We start from the raw sequence: 25,000 nt of genomic DNA on the forward strand, positions 1-25,000 counted from the left end.
GAAATGAACTAATGAAAAAAAAAAAAACTCGACTTAATTTACTTTCGTGTTTCGTGATTCTATTTCCTCGACATTGTTGACTTCTCTAAACTTGAATAATTAAAAACGTTCACTTTTTGATTAAATCATTGTTTGTGCAACTGGTTGAAAAAACTAATAATTGAATATTACGTAACTACAAAAAGAAGTCTCAAATAGTAAAGGTAACGTTTGGCCGTTTGGACGATGCCTTTGTTTGGTCCCGTATTATAAAGGATCAATTTTTTATTTTACTTTTTCTACTTTTTCTAAAGTTTCTATCGCCATGGCCAGTTCATGAGAAGGATGAAAGTGTTAAAATGGAGTCCACTTTTCCACGAATGATGAGTTTTTCTTAATTATGATTACATAAACCACCTGCAGTGCGGTGAAACTAATGTACTTGTACAGAACATGCAGTATTTTTCTCAGCTCAGCTGATAACGTTCTAAACTGAAAGCCCCGCAGGGATCATGCATATATTTTCATAGAACCTCGCTATAACGATGAGCCTCCGTACTGACAAAAGATGTTCGTCATATCGAGGTTTTTTTCCATATAGTTTACTACTGCTGAGGTAAAGAAAATCGTTCGTTGTACCGAGAACTTTGTTATGTAGAGGTTAGTTATATTGAGGTTCCACTGTATAATTATACACATAACTGTAATGACCTCGAGTATACAACTTTTATGTTTGTTTTTAATATCCCGGTAATGAAAAAAACAAACAAACAAAACAAACAAACAAAAGAGGTCGGAATCTTGTATTTTAAAAGGCGGGTGTCCAAATGTTAAAACGCAACACAGATTCTGAAGGTCAGTGCTATTGTTCGGTCTAGCCTCAAATATCAGATAAAATTGACAAGTTTGAAATGAAATTTCGAAATGAGAGTACATTAACACAATATAAATAAATGCAGCAGAAAAGGAACTGGCGGAATTATGTTTATTTTGTTTCTATTTTTAATTAGAGAGTGTTGGAAGCACCAGGCATTGATTAATATTTTTTTCTCTCAAGAATGCTAAATACGCAGTCTTTGTGCAAAGTAGAATTCAATAGCCTCATGCAGTTAACGACTCGCATGTCGACTGTAAAGGCAACTGTAATTATATGCATATTATCATATTGCTTCAGTATTTTACCCTGAATAATCACGCTCGATTTTTTGGAGCTTGGAAGAACAACAGCTGTTCATAATCAAAACCGCTTGATTTGGATATTTCTTTGAGTAAATTTAGTCAGTGACTCTAGCTGCTACAGCTCAAGTTTGCTTTCGAGACCATAATGCAACGACAAGTGCTTCCAGAAAGCGATTTAGAGGAAGGCCGCCGAAAAGGAAGAAGTGAACCTGGTGTTCCAGGCTTTAGCGTGGGATTTATCCGAGCCGAAGAGATGAGGAACGACATTTCCGAACAATTATCGCAGACTTTCGTTCCAACTTTGACACTGATGAAACTGAGTGGGCAATTCTTTGGCGAAACCTCCTTCTCTGAGCGTCGGGACTTAAACCCGGGAAAGTTGGTATATCTTTCGCGTTTCTACAGCTTGCTTGTTGTGCTAAGCCTGTGGCTGTTCGTAATATTCGGACTGGCAAGTCTTTTCTCTGAAGGTTTCACCTCCGTGGATGTTTTCCTTTACTTGTTTAACATAGCAGCCTGGTCTGTGCAGTGTGCCTGCAACGTCACCATTTGTTTGGTGATGCTGCCTCAAGTGCAAAGCAAAGGCGGGTCTCGATTTTCCCAATTTATTACTTCATTCTCTACGACAACAACTGATCTCAAAGGGCTGAGGCGAAAATCACTGAAAGGCTTAGTTTTTGCAGGAATGGTGTCTTTGGGGAATTTTGCCTTTTCCCTTCTATGGTCATTTTATCTCAATGGTGTACTGTACAATTACAAACCGTGGAATGGGAACATAGGAGTCTGGATCATCGAAGTTGGAGTTGGAATATACGCTTCTTTCGCCTGGAGTCTTCCCGTACAGCTTTACTACACAGCGTGCTTGGTCTTGGAAAGAATGTTTGAAACGCTAAAGGACAAAGTCACATCTAGCCTCGATACAGAACACCCCTTGACCCTTACCAGCTTACGTCAGGAGTATCTACGATTGTGCAAGGTACTCGAGATGGCTGACAAAGTGTTTTCACCATTCTTGTTGGTAACGTTCGCATTGGATGTACCGTTAATTTGCGTGAACCTGTACCAGGTCATCAAGGTCACCAAGAATTGGTCCAACGACGAAAATACGATTTGGTTAATTGCGTTCATGTTTTGGAGTGTTTGTTTATCAAGCATAGTTTCACTCTTGTGCTTGTTTGGAGGCCGAGTGAATGAGAAGGTACGATCAAGGGTATATAAAAGGCACTTTAAGCAAACCTTTTCATTTACGGGCAGCTGTAGAAAATCCTTTTTAAGCAAATATCGATAGCAATGTTAGGAAAAAAAAGCAATAGAGATATCCTTTCAAAAATCTAGCTTAATCAAAAGCAGGAAAATTAACAACGGTAACCAGGGACTTATCGAAAGAAACAAGGAATTTATCAGCAGCTGGTGAAGACGTTGTTGACAAAAGTAACAAATATAGCAAGAAAGCAACGAGGAAAAAGAGAAATCCCGCGTTTTTTTGCAAGGAAGATGAAACGGAAAGCCGACAAAACTAACAGGTCTCTCGCCAAGCCGCAAATTTGGGAAGCAAGATTACCCTGGATCAATTTGTCTGCATCTGCAAAAATTGTCAACAAATTGCTCTTTTATGGATGTTAGATTCGTTTTAAATTCGTTGCTTTCAGTTTTTTTCGATAAATAGAAAGTAGCAGCTAAAAAATCTTTTACGTGACGACCTAGCTATCGTAACCAAACTAACTTTAGTTCAGTTTATCGCTGTCACCAGCGCGCACCTCGTAGCCTTCGCTATCTCGTAGTCCGATTACGTAATCTGATCACGCGCGTTTTGACTTTTTAAAATCACTTGAAACTTACGCAACGCCCAGAGTATGATTACTATCAATTTATCAATGAATTTATTTATTTATCTATTCAGTTAGTTACTAGTTAACCAGTCAGTTAGTTTTAACTGAGACTGTCTATCCAGTTTAACCCGTCTAAAGGTTTCTTCGTTATTGCCCAACCTCCCGACAGGTAATTCGGCTGGCCGGCCTTGTAACACACCCGCGCTCTTACAAAGGAAATGGTGGTGATCGAGCACGTTCTCGGCAACGCATTTGAACGTGCTAATATAGAAGGTCTAAATCATATAATTTAGGGACTGTGCAATAATTATCAGGAGGGGGGGGGGGGGGGGCTGAAAAACTAGAGTTATCTAGCAAAAACTTGGACAGTACCCCCCTCCAAAACAAAAAAAAATAGTTCTAGCCCCCCTCGGTTATGTTAAATATAATGTCGCACCCCCCCCCCCCCCTCCCACCACACTGGTAAACTCAAAACTGGACTGAGCTGCCATCACAGCTTCAGTAATGACAAACGTTATTATGTAACATCTAGTATCGAGAAGGATGTTGATCGCTTGATTGAAGATTTAGACAAGGCATTTGCTAAGTACCGGGGTGCTTACCACATTGGCTCAAAATCTAAAATTTCTGAAGCCAGAAAGAGAAAGGAGCAGAGAAAAAAAATCAAAGAACAGGAGATTGAACGCTTCAAATAACAGATGAAAAAGAGCTTGCATTATATTTAGATCCTTAGGAGGAGAGCCTGTTGAACTTTGTTATGAGCCACATATATATGGAATTCAGCAAATCGATTCAGTCGATGAAGAAACATGACTTTTATTCACATCAAAAACCGACAAAGCTTGTTTACGAGATCTGTTTCATTCCCATTGTTTTATGGGGGAAGCTGAAAAACAAGTTCATGATTTTTGCTTTACATGGGATTAGCTCAATTAATTAGAAGACGGGTTAAAATTGATCAGTTGTGAAATTGCTTTTCATTTTGATGGAATATTTTCAATAATCGTTTAACAGCTGTTCGTGTTGATATTTGTTACAGTCTATCATGATGCCTGTATTTAGAATCTTTTATTGCGTTTAATTTTATTTACATTTCGAATAAAACTTAAGGCCCCCCCTCCGTCAAATGAGTGATTTTACTTTGAGCCCCCCTATCTTGGCAGCACTTTTATGTAATGCCCCCCCGTCTAGTTTTTCAGCCCTCCCCCTCCTGACAATTATTGCATAGTCCCTTAATTCAAATAACATACTATTTGCAGGCTCACAGTTTCTACGAAACCTTACAAATGCGCTACGTTCCTGCTCAGGACATCAAAGAACACTCGGAAGTGAGTATAATGACTTTTTGTTTTTCCTTTTTAAAAGAGAAATACAGCTAATACACTTACAGATCTACTACTAAATTCTGCTGACAGAGGTTGAGCGAGGTACAACTTTCACTTTAACGCTAGCCTGAGTGTCATTTCATCTCCCCTAATACTCAAACTGCGTTTGCGCACAATATAAGAAATTGCGTTTATTTTATTTACGTGCGTAAAATTTGCGTATGTGGCCAGAAATCCACCCTAAAAGAAGCTTTATAAATAACGTAAGTCATTTCTCCGAATATCTATCATATCATATGAAAAACTGCACTGACCTCAATCTTGGCGAGAATATTAGCTTACCTCCTTTCATTTCCCCAGATTCTAGACTATATCTATTAAGCGGGTTTGATGATGTGATGGCGAAAAGCAGAAACTTACTTAGGCGATCTTTTTAATTTTTTTTTCACAGTTGATGCTGTTCCTTGCGCATGTCCAGGGAGAACCAATTGGTTTATCTGCAGGAGTTTTGTCGGTGATCAACAAGTCGTTCTTCCTTACGGTTAGTTTAATTTAGTTAACTGCCGTATTTTTGCCCTGCATTTTTTTGCCCTTGACGGCTTTACTAACATTAATCCAAACCCTCCAAACAAAACTTTCTAAGCAAAATTTTCTTATAAAATCACACTGTACCAAAATGTAACTTTCCATTGGACACAGGGTCTATTTCCCCCTAGTCCTCTCAGGAAGAGACCTGGGAACGAGATTAGTAAGAGATATCTCATCCTCGGAGACTCGGTTGATCGGCGGGAAATATTCACAGGAAAAATCTTTGCACGCATAATTAAATACAAGAACGAGCAGTATAGGGCGCACCGAATTAACCGCCCTTCTGTGGGCAGGAACGCTTTTAAGGAGGACATGAATACATCCACGCCGATGTTGTCATAGCCTTTTCTAAAATGCAGGCGAATCCCATCAAGAAAAGGTCATGTACTATATATTAATTGGTTTAACCTGTTGTACAGAGTTCCTTTGCTATTTCTCGGATATCAACTGACTTAAAGCCCAAGTCTCGCCTTATAGACTTGCTTAAGTTTTATTTTGGAAACTTCTATATTACTAAAAACACAATAAAAAAAAGACGCTTTTATAGCAGGTCTTATACCTTAAAGGTCTTCCTGCGTGAAAAAAGGGTAATTAACCGTCGGCGCGTCCTACACTACTGAAGCGAATTAGAAAATTTCCAAAGGGCACTTTACCCTCACCGGAAAGTTCCAGAAGCATTTGTTTTTCGTTTCACTGATTGGTCAGTTTTCATTGAACTGGTTTTTCAAGGGATTTATGCAGAGGGCCGGGCGTCTCCTGCTGCTCTAGCTTGTAAACCTTGTAGGAAATTTTTGAGCAACAGACGTCAACCGGAAGTGAGCCTTTTTCTATTTATATAATAGACACCTAAGATTAGGTAGACGAGAACGACTACTAGTACGAGATTTTCTCAATAGTAAGTGCTCGCGCGTGAGGCAGCGTCAATTTGGCGGGAAAACGTGGTAGCCGTCGTCATTCTACTACGAGTTTTAGCGAGAGTGTCGTAGTGGAGGGAACAAGTTATCAAATGTTAGACGTTTTAGCATTTTGCAATCGGGAGAGGTCTTAAGCCCCTTTTAATAACGATAACAGTGCTTACTTTTCTGGTGAAAAAAATAGAATGATGAATTCCGGGGTGTCTATTTTTTGACAGTACGTGAAAAAACTTTAAATCAAATCTTGTACTCGTAGTCGTTCTAGTCCTCGAATCTAAAGGTCTCTAATTATGCCTTCACACTATCAACTTTGTATGGCTGACTTTACCCTTATAGAAAAGATTTGCCCAAGAATTTGTTCGAATATCACGGCCGAAGAGTTCAAAAAGTCCACTTCCGGAGTTCAAAAACGTCGTTGCTTTAACTCCCTAATATTGAACATATACCCGTTGACTTAAGCCCTGGAACTAAATCGTTGGAAAAGAAGGGTACAAATTTTTTAGGCAGAGGAGCGACCTTTAATAAGTTCTGTAGAAACCGTATTTCTTTATACCTTACTTCATATTTATTATTTTCTTGGTTTCAGCTTGTTGGAATAATCGCGTCGTATTTTGCCGTGCTGTTAACTTTACCTTACTGAGTGAAGTTGAAAATTCCTAGAAGCCAGTTCACGGAAACGAGGGATGAGACTTAAACAAAGTGACTTCATTATATAGCACTCACACAAAGCCAATATATTCTGATGTACAGGATATTTATCGACAAATAATTAACTGTTTTCACTTGTAGGTTCCTAAGTTCCTATATTCTGTTGTGAAAAACGTTAATGTGCAAAGATTTTACTTATGGAGTAATCTCTAGATGCAGAGAATCCTTAAATATCTGCTTTTTTTGTTCCGGTCAGTTTTATGTTGGACGTCTGCACCCTTTGTCCAGTGCTGCCGGCAGTATACAGTTGGCAGATTTAGCAAAGACTACTCAATTATGGTGAACACGGCGCCGGTAGTTAAAACCGAGCTAGTTGGCCAATGGCAGAGCAACTCATTTGACGTTCCGTTATCTTTGCTAAAATGATTGGACGGTGTTTTATGGGGAACAACAGAATTCGGCAAAAGGAAGAAAATTGACTCCACGGTAGCAAAAAGGACAAATTATTAAATAAATCAAAATTATAATGTAAGGAGGCACCATTAGTTTAAACAGCTTTATGAACAAAATTCAACACCTTAACAGACCTATTTAAATGTATGAAAATAAAATATAATAAATCCGAAGAGGACAGACTATGAATATTGTTTGCTTCAGCAACTATGCAAATGTAGTAACTGTTCATCAGTGGGATGCCCTCGAAAATGCGTGCCATCAGTCCACAAATCCTATACGAGCTTCAAAACATTTAAGGAGAAGCCACGCAGAAAGTGACCAAAGTTTGACACGAATAAATGCAAATTATATTATATATATCTAGCCGATTCAGTTTGAAAACGAAATTCGCAGTCATTTGAGTCAAAAGGCGTCAAAAGCCAAGTTTCTTGAGCCCGAGAAGCTCGAAAATCACAGTAACGAAGAAAAAGGAAAGTAGAAAAAAAAAGAGCGAGGAGAAGAAAAAAAAAACAATGGTTGCACTCTTCGTTTTTATAATAGCTACTTTTTTGGCCGAAACAAACTGTTGGACGCAAAAGGTCCATTTGGCGATAACGTTATCAAAAATCCGAATAGCCGACTATAATTGTACAAGAAATTCCAATCTTTTTAAAAATATTTCCTTGTCGAACTAATATTCGAAATTCTAAACAGTGGGTAAAACTATCGCTTTGTTTGGCAAAAGACTTCAGCAACTCTTTCTTTTTTTGTCACATACACTCTTTGTTGAGCTACATACTTTTTCATTTCCTTTCTCTGATTTTATGCGGATTCCATTCTTCGTCTAGTACCTTAATTATTCACATGGTGTACCCTATATTGTTAGGAGTCCTATAGTTCATAAGCTCCCGGCTTCTATGTAGTCTTCCTTGTCATTACCATTTTGAACATTGTTAACATGATTTATTTTCTAACACCTTTAATATTATAAATTTATTGTGTTTTGTAAATGAATTTTATGTGGTGAACGGCAATGAAAATAAAAATTTATTAAATGAATGAATGAACCCGCTCGTTTTCTTTCGTTTTTGGTGCTAAAAATTCACTAGAACTTCAAGGTTTTCTATAAATGACCGGGCAGGAGCCCATAATTTGCCTCCTTTCTAATTTCGATTCCCTTTTGCTTGTTGCGTTCGATATTGGGAGAACCCAACAGAAAATCTTGGAATTCCGGTGGTTTAAGTCTTGTATTCTGTATTCATTTTTCTTTAATTTATAGCCCCCGTTGTTGCCAAAATATTGGGCAAATATAACTCACCGCTTTATTTTTGTTTTCATTCTTTATTGTTTCTATCACTCTTCCTGCCTTAAGGATCAGTTTACTGTTTTAAGTTTAATGAATGTCCTGAGGTACTCAAATCGTGCGTCTACATTTTCTGCGCCATTTTAAATAATTGAGCTCCGTTATTTACGTCATATGCGCAAATGGAAGTCGCGCAACTCGTGGAGAGTAGTTTTACTGAAGATTGGAGGAGCTATGTGCACGTGTATCACCCTGGTTCCCAACAAGGTCAAGAACATGATGCAACTATGTCAAAAGCACAGAGTTATTTGACTTCGGCAAATGAATGAACTTTGGAGTTTTCGAAGCGAGTTTTGTCGCTGTGTTGGCGATTCTGCTTCATAACATTTGTGCTGTGAGGAATTTGCCCGTGCCTTTGACTCTAGTTAAATATTTGTAGTTTCACTTCCCACATGCACGAAAAACATTCTGGGATAAAGTACGTTTGAAGAATTTTGATTATGTTTATTATACATGTAATTCACGTCTGGTATCTGCCGGTATATCTACGCGAGATCTTGTTGATAAGACCATCTCTCCCACCAAGCAAGATAAGTTTAATTAAAATATTATGAATTGAAATTATGAAAATGAACAGTTTGCACAATGGCAACAGATTTTGTCCGGTTCACTAACATCTGTATTCTCGCAAAAACCCAATATTTTTCTGTTGCCTCTAAGATCATTGTTTTCACTTCAAGCTGTGTCACGCAAGAACCCAGGATAACCTTCGAGGTTCGTCATGCCTTTGACGTTTGTAGTGATGTGTTTTTCTTTTTAACAAAATAGAACTTTTCACGATCTTCTTCACTTTTTTATCGACCATAATTTGGAGAGAGTATACCCTGTGAGCAGAGATTTTGCATGGCCTTAATTTGGCGTTTACGAAGTCGTTCGCGCCGCTTGTCAGAAAAATTCATGACCGTTTTCCCTATTTTGAAATAATGCTTGAAGGTATAAAAGTTAACCTGGGGCTAAGAAAACTCAAACGCACTTATTAATCTATGATCCCATCCCCCTTTGACATCCCATGGCCCATAAAAAATCCAACTAAAATATCTTCATGTAACATGTAACTATGTGTCACTCAACATAACTACGCATCACTATCCATCACAACACACCACTACCCATCACTACCTATCACTGTCCATCACTACAAATCGCTGTCCATCACTACATATCACTACACATCACTACATATTACTACAGATCACTACTCATCACTGCCCATCACTACACATCACTACTCATTACCCATGAGTGACACATAGTTTCATGTTACATAAAGATATATTAAGTGGATATTTATTAGCAGATATTTCATACTGAAGCGTCTGAGCCATTGCAGTCTGCGAAATCTTCTTTGTCAGGCCAGCGTTGATAATCATTAATTCACAACCGTGGGAAACTTAGGGAGAGCAAATTAACCGTTCGTAAGACTGTCGCGTGACTTTCGAGATTGTGTTCTTTATTCAGAGAGGAAGAAATCACAACATACCTACAACTAGCTGAACGAGCGCTGTGTTGCGACTGCGGATGTGCTGACCACCAGGCAGTGCTGAAAGTAAGTAACCAGCTGTACGACCGATGTTTGTTGGGAAAAGTGTCTTCGTGAAAACATTTGATACTTGCGATTGTACACATTAAATTGACACAATGAATCCAGGTATAAACAACTCGAGATAAACTCGTCAGCGTAAAAATGATTATTGTTCTTGCTGGCTTACCAGTTTTGATCAAAGGTATTGACAGTTGAAAATCCCGAAATCTTCCTTTAACTGTTTCCTTAAAAGATAGTTTAACTTGTTGCAGTCATACAGGCCGTCAGTTGTCATTTTTTCCAAATTCGACCACTTGCCGAAGGCTCAAATGATTGTGCGTGCCAAGTAATTCAAAACCGAAAGCGGAAGTTGGAATGCTAATTACGAAAGCGGTCAGTATAAAAACTGGGGATTGCGGATCACTGACTACGGACTGGGTATAAAACACGGACTAGGTATGAAACACAGACCCCGGACTGAGTATAATACACGGACTAGGTATAACAAAAACAGCTTTAAAAAGGTAAAACTAAGAGAAACGGAAAGCGGACCAGTCAGTATAAAACACGGACTGCGGACCACGGACTGCGGACTGGGTATAAATTACGGACTAGGTATAAAATGAGGACTCCGGACTGAGTATAAAACACGGACTAGGTATAAAACGCGGACTACGGACTATGTATATAAAAACAGCTTTATAAGGTAAAACTGAGAGAAATAGAAAGCGGACTAGCAAAAATAGTATTCCCAGCTCCTTGCCTCACACACAAACATTCCTTTAGCTGTCACGCAGTCTATTCTCCCCAACGTCAGCGTCAAGTGGGGAAGGAAAGCATACTGCACGGAAAAGGAAGAGTATGCCTGTAGTTAAGGGAAATGAAATTAAACTCTGAATTTTATAAAAAGAAGGAGTTCGAAGAGTATTCAATTTATAGTTTTAAGCCAGTAAGAAGCAACGAATAAAAAAAAATAGTATCGGTTTTAGTCAGAGTAAAATTCTCATAGATGCCACTATTCCGTTTCAAATAAAGCCTTGGGAATATAGGTCAATATAGGGGCATTCCATGATGTAAAAAATCAGTATTTAGGGTGGAGGGATTATTCACCTATACGTGAATAATAACCGAAATGAATCATCGAACATTATGTTCTAAGCAATGATTATGATGACATGATTTGCACCCTGCTCCTGACCCCTGGAGGGGGGGTACTTCTGTGAATTCTTGGTGTGGGTGTGCTGCCCGATTGTCCAAATCCTGACCTTTTTCAAACCAAAAAATGTCATTTTCCACACTGGTTTTCAGACCAGATCTCTAGAAATCCATACCCATTTTCAGACCTGGTCTAATTTAGCCAGTTCCAGGTTCTCAGATAGTGGGGGATCAGTTTCCTTCCGTTTTATTTTTGTGTTCGTACTTTCTCAATTCAGCGGACCCAACTATCTCGAAGCCTGGAACAGGTTAGGCCTGATCAGGCAGAAATTATGTCATCATTATCAGATTAGAGCATAAACAAAAACATGAATTCTTCAAAAAAAAACAAGTAAGAAAAATAAGTTATACCACGATGGTCTATGGGATGAGTACAAATTGTATCGTAATAAATTATCATTGTTAACTCGTTTAAGTAAAAGGAAGGGATTAATAACCTAATATCTTCCTCCAAGAAGAAAGTAATCCCTCCATCAAAGCTTATGATCCAGCTATAGATGCATTGAGTACCTTAGAAAAGAAAGATTTTGTCAAATACCTTTGTGTTCTGATTGATTATGAACTTTCCTGGAAAAACCATATTAATCTACCGTAAAAATTCTGAAAATAAGCCCCTCCATGTATAAGCCCCTCCAAATATAAGCCCCCCAATCCGGTAACGGAAAAAACCCTCCGTTAAATCGCCCCTCTAAATTTAAGCCCCCCGGGGGTTTGTACTTGGAAAATTGCCCTCAAATACAAAGTAAAACAAAGCAAAAACGGTAAATTTACTTCCAACTATACGGCTAGCCCAATCGATTTTGAAACGCAAATTTCCCTCTGTAGATAAGCCCCTCCGAATATAAGCCCCTCCAAAAATAAGCCCCTCAAAAAGTGCCTTTGAAAAATATAAGCCCCGGGGCTTATTTCGGAATTTTACGGTAATCTGTTTAAAGATAAGTAGAACCGTGGGAATTCTAGCAAAGCTTAGACATAGTATTCCATTACGTCCCCTCTTAAATATCTATCAAGCCCTTATCAACCCCTATCTTTATTATGGCATCTGTGCTTGGGGCTCTGCACCTAAAACTTATTTAAATATTAAGATACTCTTAATTCCAAAACGAGCCCTACCCCTGATTTACTCTACGGATTGTAAGCAACATGCTGTACCACTTTTCTTAAATTCGAAAGTCGTTCCTCTATCTTTCATTTACTTTGATTGTCTTTGTAGTATCATGTGGGACGTTGCTAACAATTCTGCACCTGAAAATATCAAGCGAGCCTTTACTAGGATTTCTGAGGTACACTCATATCCTACCCGATCTTCTCTCAATAATGATTTCTATACCGAACACTCAAGCCTTGAAAAAATGCATGGTTCTTTTCTAAGAGTTGGACCAAAAAACTGGAATTCTTTACCCTCAGATCTGAGAAACTTAACAAAATCTACCTTTCGGAAAAAGATAAGGAATGAGCTCTTTGAAATTTTATCTAAATCTGATGACTATCTTGAAATCACTGAAATCATGCATCAACTTAAATTAAACTAGCTCAGGAACACGACTAAACTTATATTCTCTGTGTAAATCATATTGTAATTAACTTAGCTTAGTACATACTATAATTTCTTATTTTTCGACAGCTAGTACTGTTTGTAAAATATTTCTCTTTTTTTTCCCTTTCCTTTCTTTAAATTTGTGTGTCTCTTCCCCCGCCTCGATTAGGCTCTCCTATACGCGTGTGGAAGCTATCGTGAAATTGTAAATTGAGATTGAATGAATAAGGTTGAAGTTGAAGTTGAAGTTAAAATGCATTTCGAATTCACATATTTCTAGTTCGTTCCTATTCATTTGGAATTGAAACGATAAATACGTTCATACATGTACATTCCCGTAGTTTCCCGGGAAACCATACCCGATTCCAGTCCAACTTGAGCAAAGTCAGTTTTCAGACCAAAAAGGCCCAAAACTCCTACCTTTTGAGGCGGCACATACCTACATGGCTTATATAAGGGAGTACCTCCCCGTGTCCTGACCCCTTTCCTGATTGAAAAAAATGGGTGTAGAAAATTTTTGTCAGGCTCGTGATTCAGAGAACCGGGGGGCATACCCCCACCAAGAATTTCCAGGAGTATTTATAACGTAAACTCACGTTTCTTGCTAGTTAGCGATCTTTTGATCTTATTTTTCCTTACCTAGAACCAATTAGCTCCGTTTTTACCATCGTAGTCCACAGTCCATATTTTACACCCAGTCCGCAGTCCGCAGTCCGCAGTCCGCACTCCTCGTTTTATACCTAGTCCGTGTTTTATACCCAGTCCGCAGTCTGCAGTCCGTGTCTTATACAGGCCGATTACGAGAGGAAGCAGAGGTGTAAATCTCGGAAATCTGTGTCCTATGATGTGCGAATAGGCCTGTTTCAAACGCCAGGCGTAGTTAATCGATAGAAATCGACCAAAGTGACTGGAGATGGAGAATCCATGGTAGCCGTACTAGCGCTCGACCAAACTAATTAATTGATATCGGAAATCAATTTAATTCGATTGATATCGATTATAACAACAAGAATCGCTGAAAGGCGATTTTTAACTGGGCTGCCAAGGGGCTATTTTTTCTGAGGGGAGGGGGCGGCTATACACACTCAGGCTACCATAAAACCTTGTCGGCAACCATTGCATGCGACAGAACCTCATGTGAGACTGAAACATAAACTCATTCAAAACATTGTACCCTTTGAAAGACTTTCGTAACCCAAAAAAAAGAGTACCATTTTTAAGTGGGGGCTGTATAATAACTTTTAAATTCCACCACTATGAATAAAAATAGACAAGTTAGCCATTAATTCTAAGCAGGAAACAATTTGCATTATTTCCACGTACCCCTCCCCTAATCCCTCTGTGCCCCAAAATATAGCGTGACAGTATAACGTGACGTAACTGGAAATTCCAAAAATTGTTGTCGTTCTACGAGTATAATGAGCTGATTTACACTAGACAGAAATATTGTATTATATGAAAACCAGAAGTATACTAAAACAGACAGTTAACTGCCCATTGATCCCGCCTGATCCAGGGGCCTCACTGACTGCACGGAGACTTTACTGCGCTTTTCACAAACATGCGAACTCTAAAGTTCAAAAGCCACCTTCACAATTGTGTTTATCGCTGCCGTCAATCATAATTACGATCAAAAGCAACGAACCTTGAAACAGAGAGACACACAAAACGGATCGAAATCCACAAATCACAAACCATGACCTTTTCCTAAGAGGTCCGTTAAGATGATTGACAGCAGCGAAAAACGCAATCCTCGGTTGGCTTCTGAACTTCGGAATTCGCATGTTTGTGAAAGGTGCGATCCTAATTTGCGGTCCACAGTCTACAAGAAAACGCGCTATTTTTTCCACAAGAAGAAAAATATTCAGTTTTAAGATTTTCCTCATGGTATTTTTCTCTAACTTAAAGGAATAAAATCCTTTACATTTTGAGACCTAAAAAAGTTTAAAGACTTGTCGCTCGCATGTTGCGTTCACCAGCACGCACTTCAAACAATGTAAATAGATGAAACGATCGATAACATATTTTTTACCTGATACCGATGCGAGTTAAAAATTCGCTCCAGTTCTGTTTGTCTCACCCAAGACGAACTTTTCTTCATGGAAGATAACTATGCCGCTTTATAACTCGTCCGAAGTTTTTGTGCCAGCTAAACATTATGGAAACACTATTCACAGTGACTCCTTGGATATTAAAAAGACTGAACGTGACGCGCTATTATGCCTTTGTTTACTTCTGATTACATCTTCAAGCGAAGTCTCTCTTTTCAAGCGATTTATCTCAATGCACAATAATTGACCCTTATATTAGTTAAAACCCTATGGTTCATTTATATTAATGCTGTTTTTGCCCCTCACATTGACTGTGTTCGTTCGTATTCAAAACACCTTTACGAAAAAGGTCGTATAAGTCATGTGTGTTATGTTTCGAGATAAACGGATTATACACTTTTTTAAGTTTCCATTTTGCGGTGACTTCAGTTAACATCTTCATAAAATGGTAAAAGAAATATCAAGAAACATCACGAGAGCTAAAAAACTTTCAAAGGCATGTTTCGGAAACTCGCTTATGCTGACATCAATATAGCGTGCTTGCTGAATGGGCGAAAACACAGAATTGTGATCACAAGATCATGTACAAATTTAATGATAAAAGCTTAGTAAGATACAAATACAAACAAAAGCAAACCCCCTGAAACCTCGACGTGGGCTACACTTGTATGCTCTACTCAGTCACCAAACCTTGTCAGTAATAGCTCCTATTTTTCTCAAGTCGCTCTCTGTGAAGCTCCCGGATGGGATGTTCCGGTGAAGCTTTACACTTGTGCATTGTGCGCGAAATTCTCAGAGTCCCTATTTTTGTCCGTGTCTTCTTTATCCTCAGTATCCGAAATTTAGACCTCCAAAGTGGCGTGTGTTGCATTAAATAGAAGGAAATATTTAAAGGAAAAGCCAGTCTTCTAACATGGCAAAGTTGTCACGTCCCTCGCTCATAGACGTGCGTAGTGCCATTCATCGGGAACTGAGTTGTTCGCTTCACTGACTACGAAGGCTTACAATCAAGTCTTCAGCCATAGTGTCGTCAACTGGTGAAATACCTTGCTCATAAATTGTGCTTCTTAATTGCTCATGTACTACATCGATTGATAATTCTCTCTTTGAGTTCACGAAGCGGCCACGGCGTTCCAAACCTGACGCTCACAGTCATCTTTTAGTGTGAACCTACCGTGAACAGCGTGTCGGTTTGAATGCAACGCGAGCATTTCTCTGAGTTTCCCAGCGCCAACATCATCTAACTGACTTAAACTCGAACAATAAAAAAATTATAGAGTGACTCCCATGATCGAATCGCTTCGAACAACGCAAATAGCCTTCTTCAGGTTCCCAACGCTTTGTGGGTTTTTCAGGGGGGGCGCACACGAGGTACAAAAAGTATCCGTGCAAGGGTTCGTGCAAGAGAAACTCATATGAAACCATTTGTGAGAACATCGTTTCTCGGTACCAGACCCTCGTGTCTTCCCTCCCCCGGGAGACCACTTTTTGACACCGACGACCGAAAGCCCATTTTATGACTGGGCGCACAGGCAGCCCAGTAATTATTGATATAATCGATATCAATCGATTTAATCTGCCGATTGTTATCGAATGATTTTGGAAATCGATAGACATCGAAGTCACAGAAAAATAATTTATCGATTATTATCGATTAACAAAAGTCGATAACAATCGATAGTAATTGATAGTAACCGATAACAAGCAGTAGTCTTGCGGAGTAGAAGGTTCATATTCTGAACTTGACGATGCTATTTGGCAAACAATTAAACAATTTGAGTTCAGCAAATACTCCAGGCGTAGTCTTCATTGCCTTCCACTTTCTGTTTAGTTAACAATTAATGAATGAGGCTGAGTGTCTTGTGAAGAATTATGGAGGTCGAGGAGGGTATCACCCGTCGAGGTCGTACGCCGAGGCGGACAACACCCTCCGAGAACTCCATAATTCTTCATATGATACGAAAGCCGAATTCAATGATTGTTATATTATTCATTCAAAATAATCCCTAGTTTAAAAACATTGCTAAAATATGCTTACCTTCATCGATGTTAAGTTCATCTTCGATAGTGCACGTTTACGGTTGTTCAGCTCCTCAAATATTCTCCAAATAGCGGTTGTCGCCCTTTGAGTTGTCTTCTCGCTGTTCTTGCCATGTTTTTAGCTATTATTTCGCCTAGTTCTTACTCTTGAAACGGGTGAAATGTCCGCCATTTTCTTTTCACAACCAAAACAACTCAACCTCGTCCCCATGTCTTCTCGGTTAACGGTGCATTAACCTGCAAGAAAGCTGCACTTTTGACGTTATCGGTTCATTAAACGCAAAATTCTTCCAAATTTGGTCTTCAGTAGCTGGTTATGGTGAATTTCTGCGTGTGCTTTTAGCCAACTTGAATCGGGGAAATATTTTGAAAGAATAATAATAGGTTTTAATAGATCTTTACATGTTTAATCAATCCTGCGCCATGGACTCAGTGTATCTTTCATTTCTTTTCTTGCAATCTCGCTCACATTGAAATCCAATTCAATGCGGAAAATACATGGGCATTGAACACGTCCAGATCGCTGCTATCTTTTGGCATAAGGGGTCGTACTTGGTTCGGCGAAAACTGTTATGTCTCCGTGCACGCAAATCTTTTTAGTCTTTAAATGACCTAAACATCGTGTCAATGTTGAACCTCTACCGAATGACTGACGTCTTTTTTGATAATATTCGATAGTAAATCGATAACAATGAATAAATAAATCAATCGATTTATATTGGAAATCGATATTAATCGAAGTCACAACTTGCATTGTTGCGGGTGACAAGAGGAGCCCGCAGCCTATTCTTGGTCAGCGGCACTCGTTTAAATGCATACCGAGATTTTTCCCGAATCTGTCCACATTCTTGGGATTCCCCTGTTGTACCGACCAATATGAATGGTATGTGGCCACGAAGGTCCTGGTGTTGAGTTTAAGGTCCGTGTGATGTCACGGTAATCACGTGAATGCACATGCAAGTAATGCAACAAACATTATTACATTCGATTCGCAAGCACACGTAGTTCAGGTACACAAGTACTGTACTAGCTAAATGGGAGACTTTTCGATTCCCCTTGCCGGCCTGGAATCTATTTACCCAGGAAAATGAAAGTAGAGCCTAATCTCAGCTTAGTGCAGGAAAATTTTCGGTAAAATACGAGTGTTAGCAAAGTCTAGAATCTATGTAAGTTTATTCGGGTTTCACTACAGTGTACGGTTTATATCGTTCTTATACGTTTCCAAGCATCTTACGTGGCCTGTCATCCGAAAGCTTCAATAAGCTTTATACTCCAGTGGTAATTTAAGCTGTTTCATTATTTTCTATTGCATATCAACGGCCTTTGGTCATTGGGCACGGATTGAATATTCGATTGAATGTAAATAAGACTTAGTGGAGTCATGACTGTATACATGCATTGCTTGTGTCACGCATTACTGTTCTAATGTATCTTTGACGGCGAATACAACTGTCTCCTCGCTCCTCGCAGGCAAATTGTATCTAAGGAGAATTAAATGTGAGTCTTGTTTGCTTTGTTGTTTAATCTAGTTTTTCATGATCCGCAGTGATTCCTTTTGTTGACAGTGGAACTAAAAGGGCTTCCTCTGATTCACGTGCACAATTTTGAAAGCGGTTTTCATCAATCACATCTTCGCCCTCACTTTCTAGCCAACGGCTACTTCTAGACATTACACATGTGTCGCATGTATGTATCCAGCATTTGTTTGGACTTCCACTAAGAATGAATGGAATGCACAGAACGCAATTTGATCACGTGCGTTTGGACCTCCTGTAACTCGTAATTTGTAATCTGATCACGTGTATTTTGACTATTCACGTGCACAATTTTGAAAGCGGTTTTCATCAATCACATCTTCGCCCTCACTTTCTAGCCAACGGCTACTTCTAGACATTACACATGTGTCGCATGTATGTATCCAGCATTTGTTTGGACTTCCACTAAGAATGAATGGAATGCACAGAACGCAATTTGATCACGTGCGTTTGGACCTCCTGTAACTCGTAATTTGTAATCTGATCACGTGTATTTTGACTATCTGTCACGTGAAACTTAGGCAAAGCACAGCGATTTTGACCTTCGATCGTTGTCGCCCGCACTCCGTAACCTTTTGTCATTCTATTACTAATGGATAGTTCTAAAAGCACTATCGCTTTCAGGTAAAAAACTGTGGGGGCATAGCATCCTAGACTTCTACCGACCATGACATAGAAAATTCATCGTAAATTTGCAGGTTCCCGAATGGCTTCTGTTACACCTTCATATGTCTCCTCCAAAGAAACAACAAATTTTGCTCGCCTTTGTCGTCTTTTGGTGGATACAGGATCTCAGGTGCTGAGAGACAAGTTTGACAGCATCCACCCACCAGCAGGACTGCATGGAATTCTAACAAAGCCACCAGCACATCCAGCACTCCAAGCACTTAGGAAGAAAAGAATTCTCAATCCCACACAATGGGCCAAGCTCTATCCCACGAATCCTTTGACTCTGTCATCAAAAGATTTTGATGTTACACTTCTGATGTTGCTGTTAAGAAACATATGTGGCTTGACTCCTCCTGCCACTGGTTGGGATAATCTCCCACCTGCTACAGATACAAGTGTTGAGGCTAACATAGCAAGAGTTAAGTATTATAGAAACCATGTTTATGGGCATGCCAGCCAGGCTTCTGTGGATGATCTCGAATTTAATTCCTGTTGGCAAGATATAAGTACTGCATTGGTAGGACTGGGTGCAGATGCAACTGCCATCTGTAAGCTGAAGTATGAGTGCATGGATCCTGTCATTGAGGAGCATTACCAAGAGTTACTGCAGGAGTGGAAGAAAGATGATGATAGCACTAAGGAAAAACTGGAGGAGTTTGAAGGTATATGTTGACTGAAGGGCTGTGGTTGGGGAAATAAGGATATATTTCCGGAACATTTTAAAGTGGTTTAGGGCTGGGGACTGCATTACTGAAAATTACCCAAATTTTCGCTCGTGATCTTCGTTTCCCTTTAGGGGGTTTTCCAAAAGCTTGCCTTCATATGGAGAAAATGGATGGCAAAAGTGATGCTGCATGGTCTGAAGGTCGTAGCTTCTGAAACAAAGTAAAAATCAATACTAATAAGCCCTGCACAATCTTCTTTGCATGCATTGTTGGTGACTTGCCAAAATCCTGGTGAATGTTCATAAAGTATGAAAGCTAAAGGATAGATACTTCGATCCACTACAGTAAAAACCCGTGGGTAAGAACCTGCATTTTCCCAAGTTAACCTATTAAACAGGTTCTTACATACATGTAAATTGTAGAAGGTTCCTTATTTTCTAAGCAGAAAAAAATACATATAATTACTAAGAGCATTTAGTGGCATCAACCTTATTCCATTTCTAAAATCTGGACATCAAATTAGTATTTATGTAAAAATGGCTATAAGAAGAACTGAAGCACTGCATGACCACGGACACAAATTTTGAAATCCTCCTTCAGAACATTGCATACATGTATTGTAATGCCTTCTCTTATTTGCCCAAGTGTAGAGAATTTTTTATAGATTTCAGAGAATAAGAACTGACCTGTTTCAAATTCTAGGCCAAACACGTTCTTGTATGTAGAGGGCGTAACTGGCAAATTTTAGTCTAACAAGTTCTTAAAAACCAGGTTCCGGCTTACTCGTGGGTTTTACAACTGTATTCAACAAAAACTGTGGCGAACAAAATTCAGATAGATTCAACACACTAAATAATATCATAAGCATCGGGCTTTATCTGCATGTAATAACTATTGATGCTTGAATCTTATCTTGATCAGGTACAGTACTTTCTGCTATTGAAAATATGATTTGTTAATTAGAGATTGGCTATAATATTCAAAGGAATATCTGATAACCCCAGAGAGCTGCTATATCTGAGTTTAGTATCTTTTTGAATTGGTTTAGTAATAAAATATTCTTCTGTATTTACTTTGTGTTAAAGTGATGCTGAAAAAGAGGAAGAAGGAGGATGAGAAACTGGAAGGTAGTTATCAGAAAGTTAAATCAAACGCACACGCACAAAATACATTACCACTGGGTCGAAATTTCAAGGAACTTTGCTTGTCAACATACATGCCAACTCTCCCGTAGTCTCTTGGATACGGTACTGATCCCCCGCTCTCCCGTACAGGTCACCAAATCTCTCACGGATAAAATGGACTTTTGAGCTTTTCTGTGTTTTGGTTTGAAGTTTAGCCCTCAAAATTCGAACTTTTTTTATTCATTGTACGATTTCTGGGACATTTTTAAACGTATTTAGTCAATGACAAAGATGATTTCGTCATAACAATGATGAAAGCGAATTTTGATAGCATGTTCTTTATGCAAGACTTCATATAATGTCGTAAGCCATGGCGGCTGGGTGGCTGTGGGCGGGACGTTCAGGGGAGGGGGTGTAGTGGAAAATAGAGAGTCTCCAGATTTGAGATTTTCGGAGGTTGGTTTCTCTGCGATTTGGTATCATGCCCCTGCTACAGTTCACACTTTCTAGTTTTGGTTTTGCGACAAATACAGTTTTAAACTTCACGATGTCTTATCTTCCAAACAAAGACAACAACAACAACCATAAAGATGTTTTGGACATGCATCTGACTAAGCGAGTTAAAAAGCGGCTAAATAGCCACAACAGCGGTCTTATTCACCATTTTCAAATAGATCACTATCATGATTTGCTTCGGCCTCATGGGCTATTGACTCAGAGCCCATTCAGGCTCAAGGAATAATTGTTTTAGTAAAATCCAACCAGTAGGTCACAAAATATCGAGACAAAACAACTCTAGGTAGATAAAGCTAGACTTTAATCCTTTTTTGCGGCCAAAATGCAGGCGCTTTTCGCTGCTAGTGGGCTATAACATATAGCCTAGTAGTAGCTCAACCAATCAGAACGTAGCATTGATGATAGACCACTAGTTGGATTTTACTAATTTAATTTATTATTATATGTAAACAGATCAGATAAAGCAGATGAATAATCAGTTAATGGAAAGTCAAAATGAAATCAGTCGCAAGTTGGATAGTTTGAAAGAGGCAAGCCAAGATAAAGGTACTGTGCATCAACTAACTTTTTCATAATCGTTTTAAACTGGATTCTTCTCATATCCTGCGTGAGCCAAAGAACTTTGGATTAAAAATATTCTGATGCGTCTCTCTTCAAAACATGTGAAAAGAGATAAAGAGAAAAATATGTTTAGTAGACTGCTTGCAGTCTGCCTTTTCTCTCAAAATCCATCTAGTTCTTATCTCAGCTATCGCGATTGCAAACCACGTTAACGTTATGTTACAATTTTTAGATTGTCTTTTGCCATGGCTTCACGATTTAAATAATGAAACCTTGTATCCCCAGAAAAGCGTAGAGAGGAACTAGAAGAGATGAATCATGAGCTTGGACACATTAACGAGAAACTGCAAACTTTAGCAAAACCCAGGCAGGAGATGATGAGTGAGGGTAAGTTCCACAACATTTTTGCACGGTGACTTCTTTTTACTACTAAGACCAGAATTCATTTTGTTTTTGCTTTCATATATTTGAATTTGGTAGTCTCACTGAGGGTTAAATAACAAAAGCCTTAATTTGCACAAGAAAGCAATTCCCTGAAGGATTCTGGTCGTAGTAGTAAATTACGTCACCGTGCAAATGGCCTATTTGTTTTAAAAACTGAACATAGCCCTCAATCAAAGCATCACTAAAGGACATTTGCACTAAACCTTAAAATGACTAGTCTAACTGTTAAAACATCGTATGATTAAAATAACTGATTAACATGTTAGAGATATGACTGATGTCAAGGCATATGCAGAGACCTATACAAGACGAGACTAAACGTACAACTGATAGAGATATATGGAGGGGAATACTGGACAAAAATGTTATTGGATCGTACCATAAGTTGCATTATATCGAATTTGCCTGTATACTGTCTTACTGTACCGGTATGCTGTTATGTCGTACTCGGTGTTGCTGTATTGTAACCGGAACACTGTTATATCATACTCGGTAACCTAATATCATAACCAGAATAGTATTGTATCGTACTCCATTGCTGATGTACCCGGTAGCCATAGATCGTAACTTGTATGCTGTTGTTTCGTACTCGGTAACCTGATATGCTAACCTAAATGATATTGTATTGTATCAGTATGACGTAACCTGAATGATGTTGTATCGTACCCAGTAACCATAGGAAATTGTTATGTCGTACACCGCGACCGTATATTATAGCCGGGACGCTGTTATGTCGTACCCGATAGTATCATGTCGTAGCTTTCTTTCAAGTCGTACAAGGTGAAAATATGGTCAGCGGATTTCCAACTTGTGCAGCTAGGTACTTCATAAATGATTATTATAGCGGGGCTCCCTCGCGCGCGAAGCGCGCGTGGGACAGAGCCCCATACTCATAGAATATGGTCAACCTCTTTTCTTTTGGTCGTCACGTGACTGACCGAGCGTACGTACGTACGTACGCAGGGCGGATAAAGGTTGGGCGGTGAAACGAGCGCTCCGCTCTTCATTTAATGTGTGATGCGGAGTAGGACTGGCCAAGCGCTCTTTCCGCGCTTCCGGTGCGCTTGAAGGCCAGCGAAATTTTCCTTTTTGCAAACCGGAAATCCTATTTTCTTTCTGTAATTTCAGGCTACGGTGTTAAATAGATAAATTCGTTTCATAACAATATCAATAAACAGTTTCATATGTTTGTGTCTGTACGTCTATAAGTCAAACTTGTTGCTCGTATAATGCCAAAATTTGAGTTTAATTTGAAAGTGTTGAATACCTCCTCCTTCCACTGAAAATCACCTAATCGTCTTTCGCCGTTGCGTTTGCAAAAGCTTAACACTTCTTAACCTCAATTTTTACATATGTTAAAGGGGGATAAATTTTATATAACATAACAAAAAATTAGATTGATATATATTGATATAGTGGCGTTGTACTTCTTCAAACTTCAACTTTGGTGCAACGCGCCATGGCGATTCGCGCAATGCGTTGCAAATCCGGCAACCGCGTGTAAACAAAATTTATTGCGGTTAGTTGTAAGGTTTTTTCTCCGTTTTTCTCTCTTAAACAAAACAAGGTAAACAGTAAAAACTGAGGGGAAACTAATTTTGAAGTTTCGAAGAAACAGAAAGACGTATGAGATGTTTTGTTTTTTTTTCAAAATTATAAAGAAGGATGATGGTGATTGAAATTAGCATAATTTCACCTTGCACGAGCTGCACGCATTTATAAAATACACGTCATCTAGTTATGAAACACGATCTGCCGTCTTTTAGTTTTGCCATGGAAGACATGGATGAGATTTTCCTTCGTGTTTTAGACAGTACTTAGTTGTTTTTGTTTTGGAATAACATCGACATTGGCGAGTAGCAGAATGAAAATATAATTCAGTGGTAGAGTCATGGAAGTAATAAAAGAAACCCTTTGAAAGAGATGTTTGTCTACTCCAACTATTAAAACCTCCCGCTAAAAATAGCGTACAGCGTGCCAGCACAAAGGAACGACGAAGAAGTGCAAGAAAACAAATAAAGCGGCCATAATTCAGTGACAGCGGCAGTGTCTAATATACAAACCACATCGTAAGCCTTGACCGAAGTCGAAAACAAGCGACACTTTTAAGCAGAGTCCCAGTCCGCTGCATCACACCTTTTTGCTCGGATGCGCTCGTTTCTCCGCCCAACCTTTATCCGCCCTGTACGTACGTACATACGTACGCACGTACGCGTCTACAGATTGTACGGATAGGGTAGGGGAGACTATCAAAAGGAAGGGAGGGGTGTCTCAGGCGTGTCTTGGCAAATCCACATCTTTTACATTGGCCATTCACAATATGATCAATTGACAGCTGTCAAAACAGGATAGCCACTGACCAGTATCACATTGCCATGTCGAGGGCTCATGTGTCAACTCATCAAGGTGACGTGATTTACTTGGAAGCTGTCCGCTGACCAGTTGTTTTACTAGATCGCGATCAATGTTCAATCTCATACTTTCTAGCTAGTTTGAGAGCACAGGAAAACTGATAATGCACACATCCATTGGACATTAATGTTTTGATCAATTGACAGCTGTCAAAACAGGGTATCCGCTGACCAGTATCACTTGACCGTATCGCGGGCTCAGGTGTTGACCCATCGAGGTCAAGTATTTTTTTGAAGTTATCCGCTGACAAGTTACTATTTTTCAAATGATCGCAGGCTCAAGTTTGATTTATTTTCATTCATATGAAATATGTTTTGTTTTTGGGCCGCACAATTAAAATTTTGATTTAAAACTGCCCTCGGACCCGAAATTCAGCCAGCTATTACAGGCAAGACAGTTGCTTTTGACTTTGCTCTCCATGGTCACGCGTTGGTCACGCTCTACGTCCC

At 39.2% G+C, this 25,000-nt stretch overlaps 2 protein-coding genes across 2 annotated transcripts in view; both read left to right on the top strand.

The window, feature by feature from the left end:
* The window catches only part of LOC140950142 (uncharacterized), a 10,736-nt gene extending 4,236 nt beyond the window's left edge, over window positions 1-6,500 (top strand). The window contains exons 2-4 of the mRNA XM_073399327.1: window positions 4,247-4,315; window positions 4,764-4,853; window positions 6,401-6,500. Of these exons, the coding sequence (XP_073255428.1) occupies window positions 4,247-4,315; window positions 4,764-4,853; window positions 6,401-6,454 (213 nt within the window). The 3' untranslated portion in view covers window positions 6,455-6,500. The remainder of the gene's footprint in view (window positions 1-4,246; window positions 4,316-4,763; window positions 4,854-6,400) is intronic.
* A 3,081-nt stretch (window positions 6,501-9,581) lies between these two features.
* Window positions 9,582-25,000, top strand: part of LOC140950992 (uncharacterized) — a 32,190-nt gene continuing 16,771 nt past the window's right edge. The window contains exons 1-5 of the mRNA XM_073400211.1: window positions 9,582-9,806; window positions 18,859-19,491; window positions 20,580-20,621; window positions 21,588-21,680; window positions 21,981-22,082. Of these exons, the coding sequence (XP_073256312.1) occupies window positions 18,867-19,491; window positions 20,580-20,621; window positions 21,588-21,680; window positions 21,981-22,082 (862 nt within the window). The 5' untranslated portion in view covers window positions 9,582-9,806; window positions 18,859-18,866. The remainder of the gene's footprint in view (window positions 9,807-18,858; window positions 19,492-20,579; window positions 20,622-21,587; window positions 21,681-21,980; window positions 22,083-25,000) is intronic.

The sequence above is a fragment of the Porites lutea genome, chromosome 10 (genome assembly GCF_958299795.1).
Source record: "Porites lutea chromosome 10, jaPorLute2.1, whole genome shotgun sequence".
In the NCBI taxonomy this organism is placed as follows: Eukaryota; Metazoa; Cnidaria; class Anthozoa; order Scleractinia; family Poritidae; genus Porites; species Porites lutea.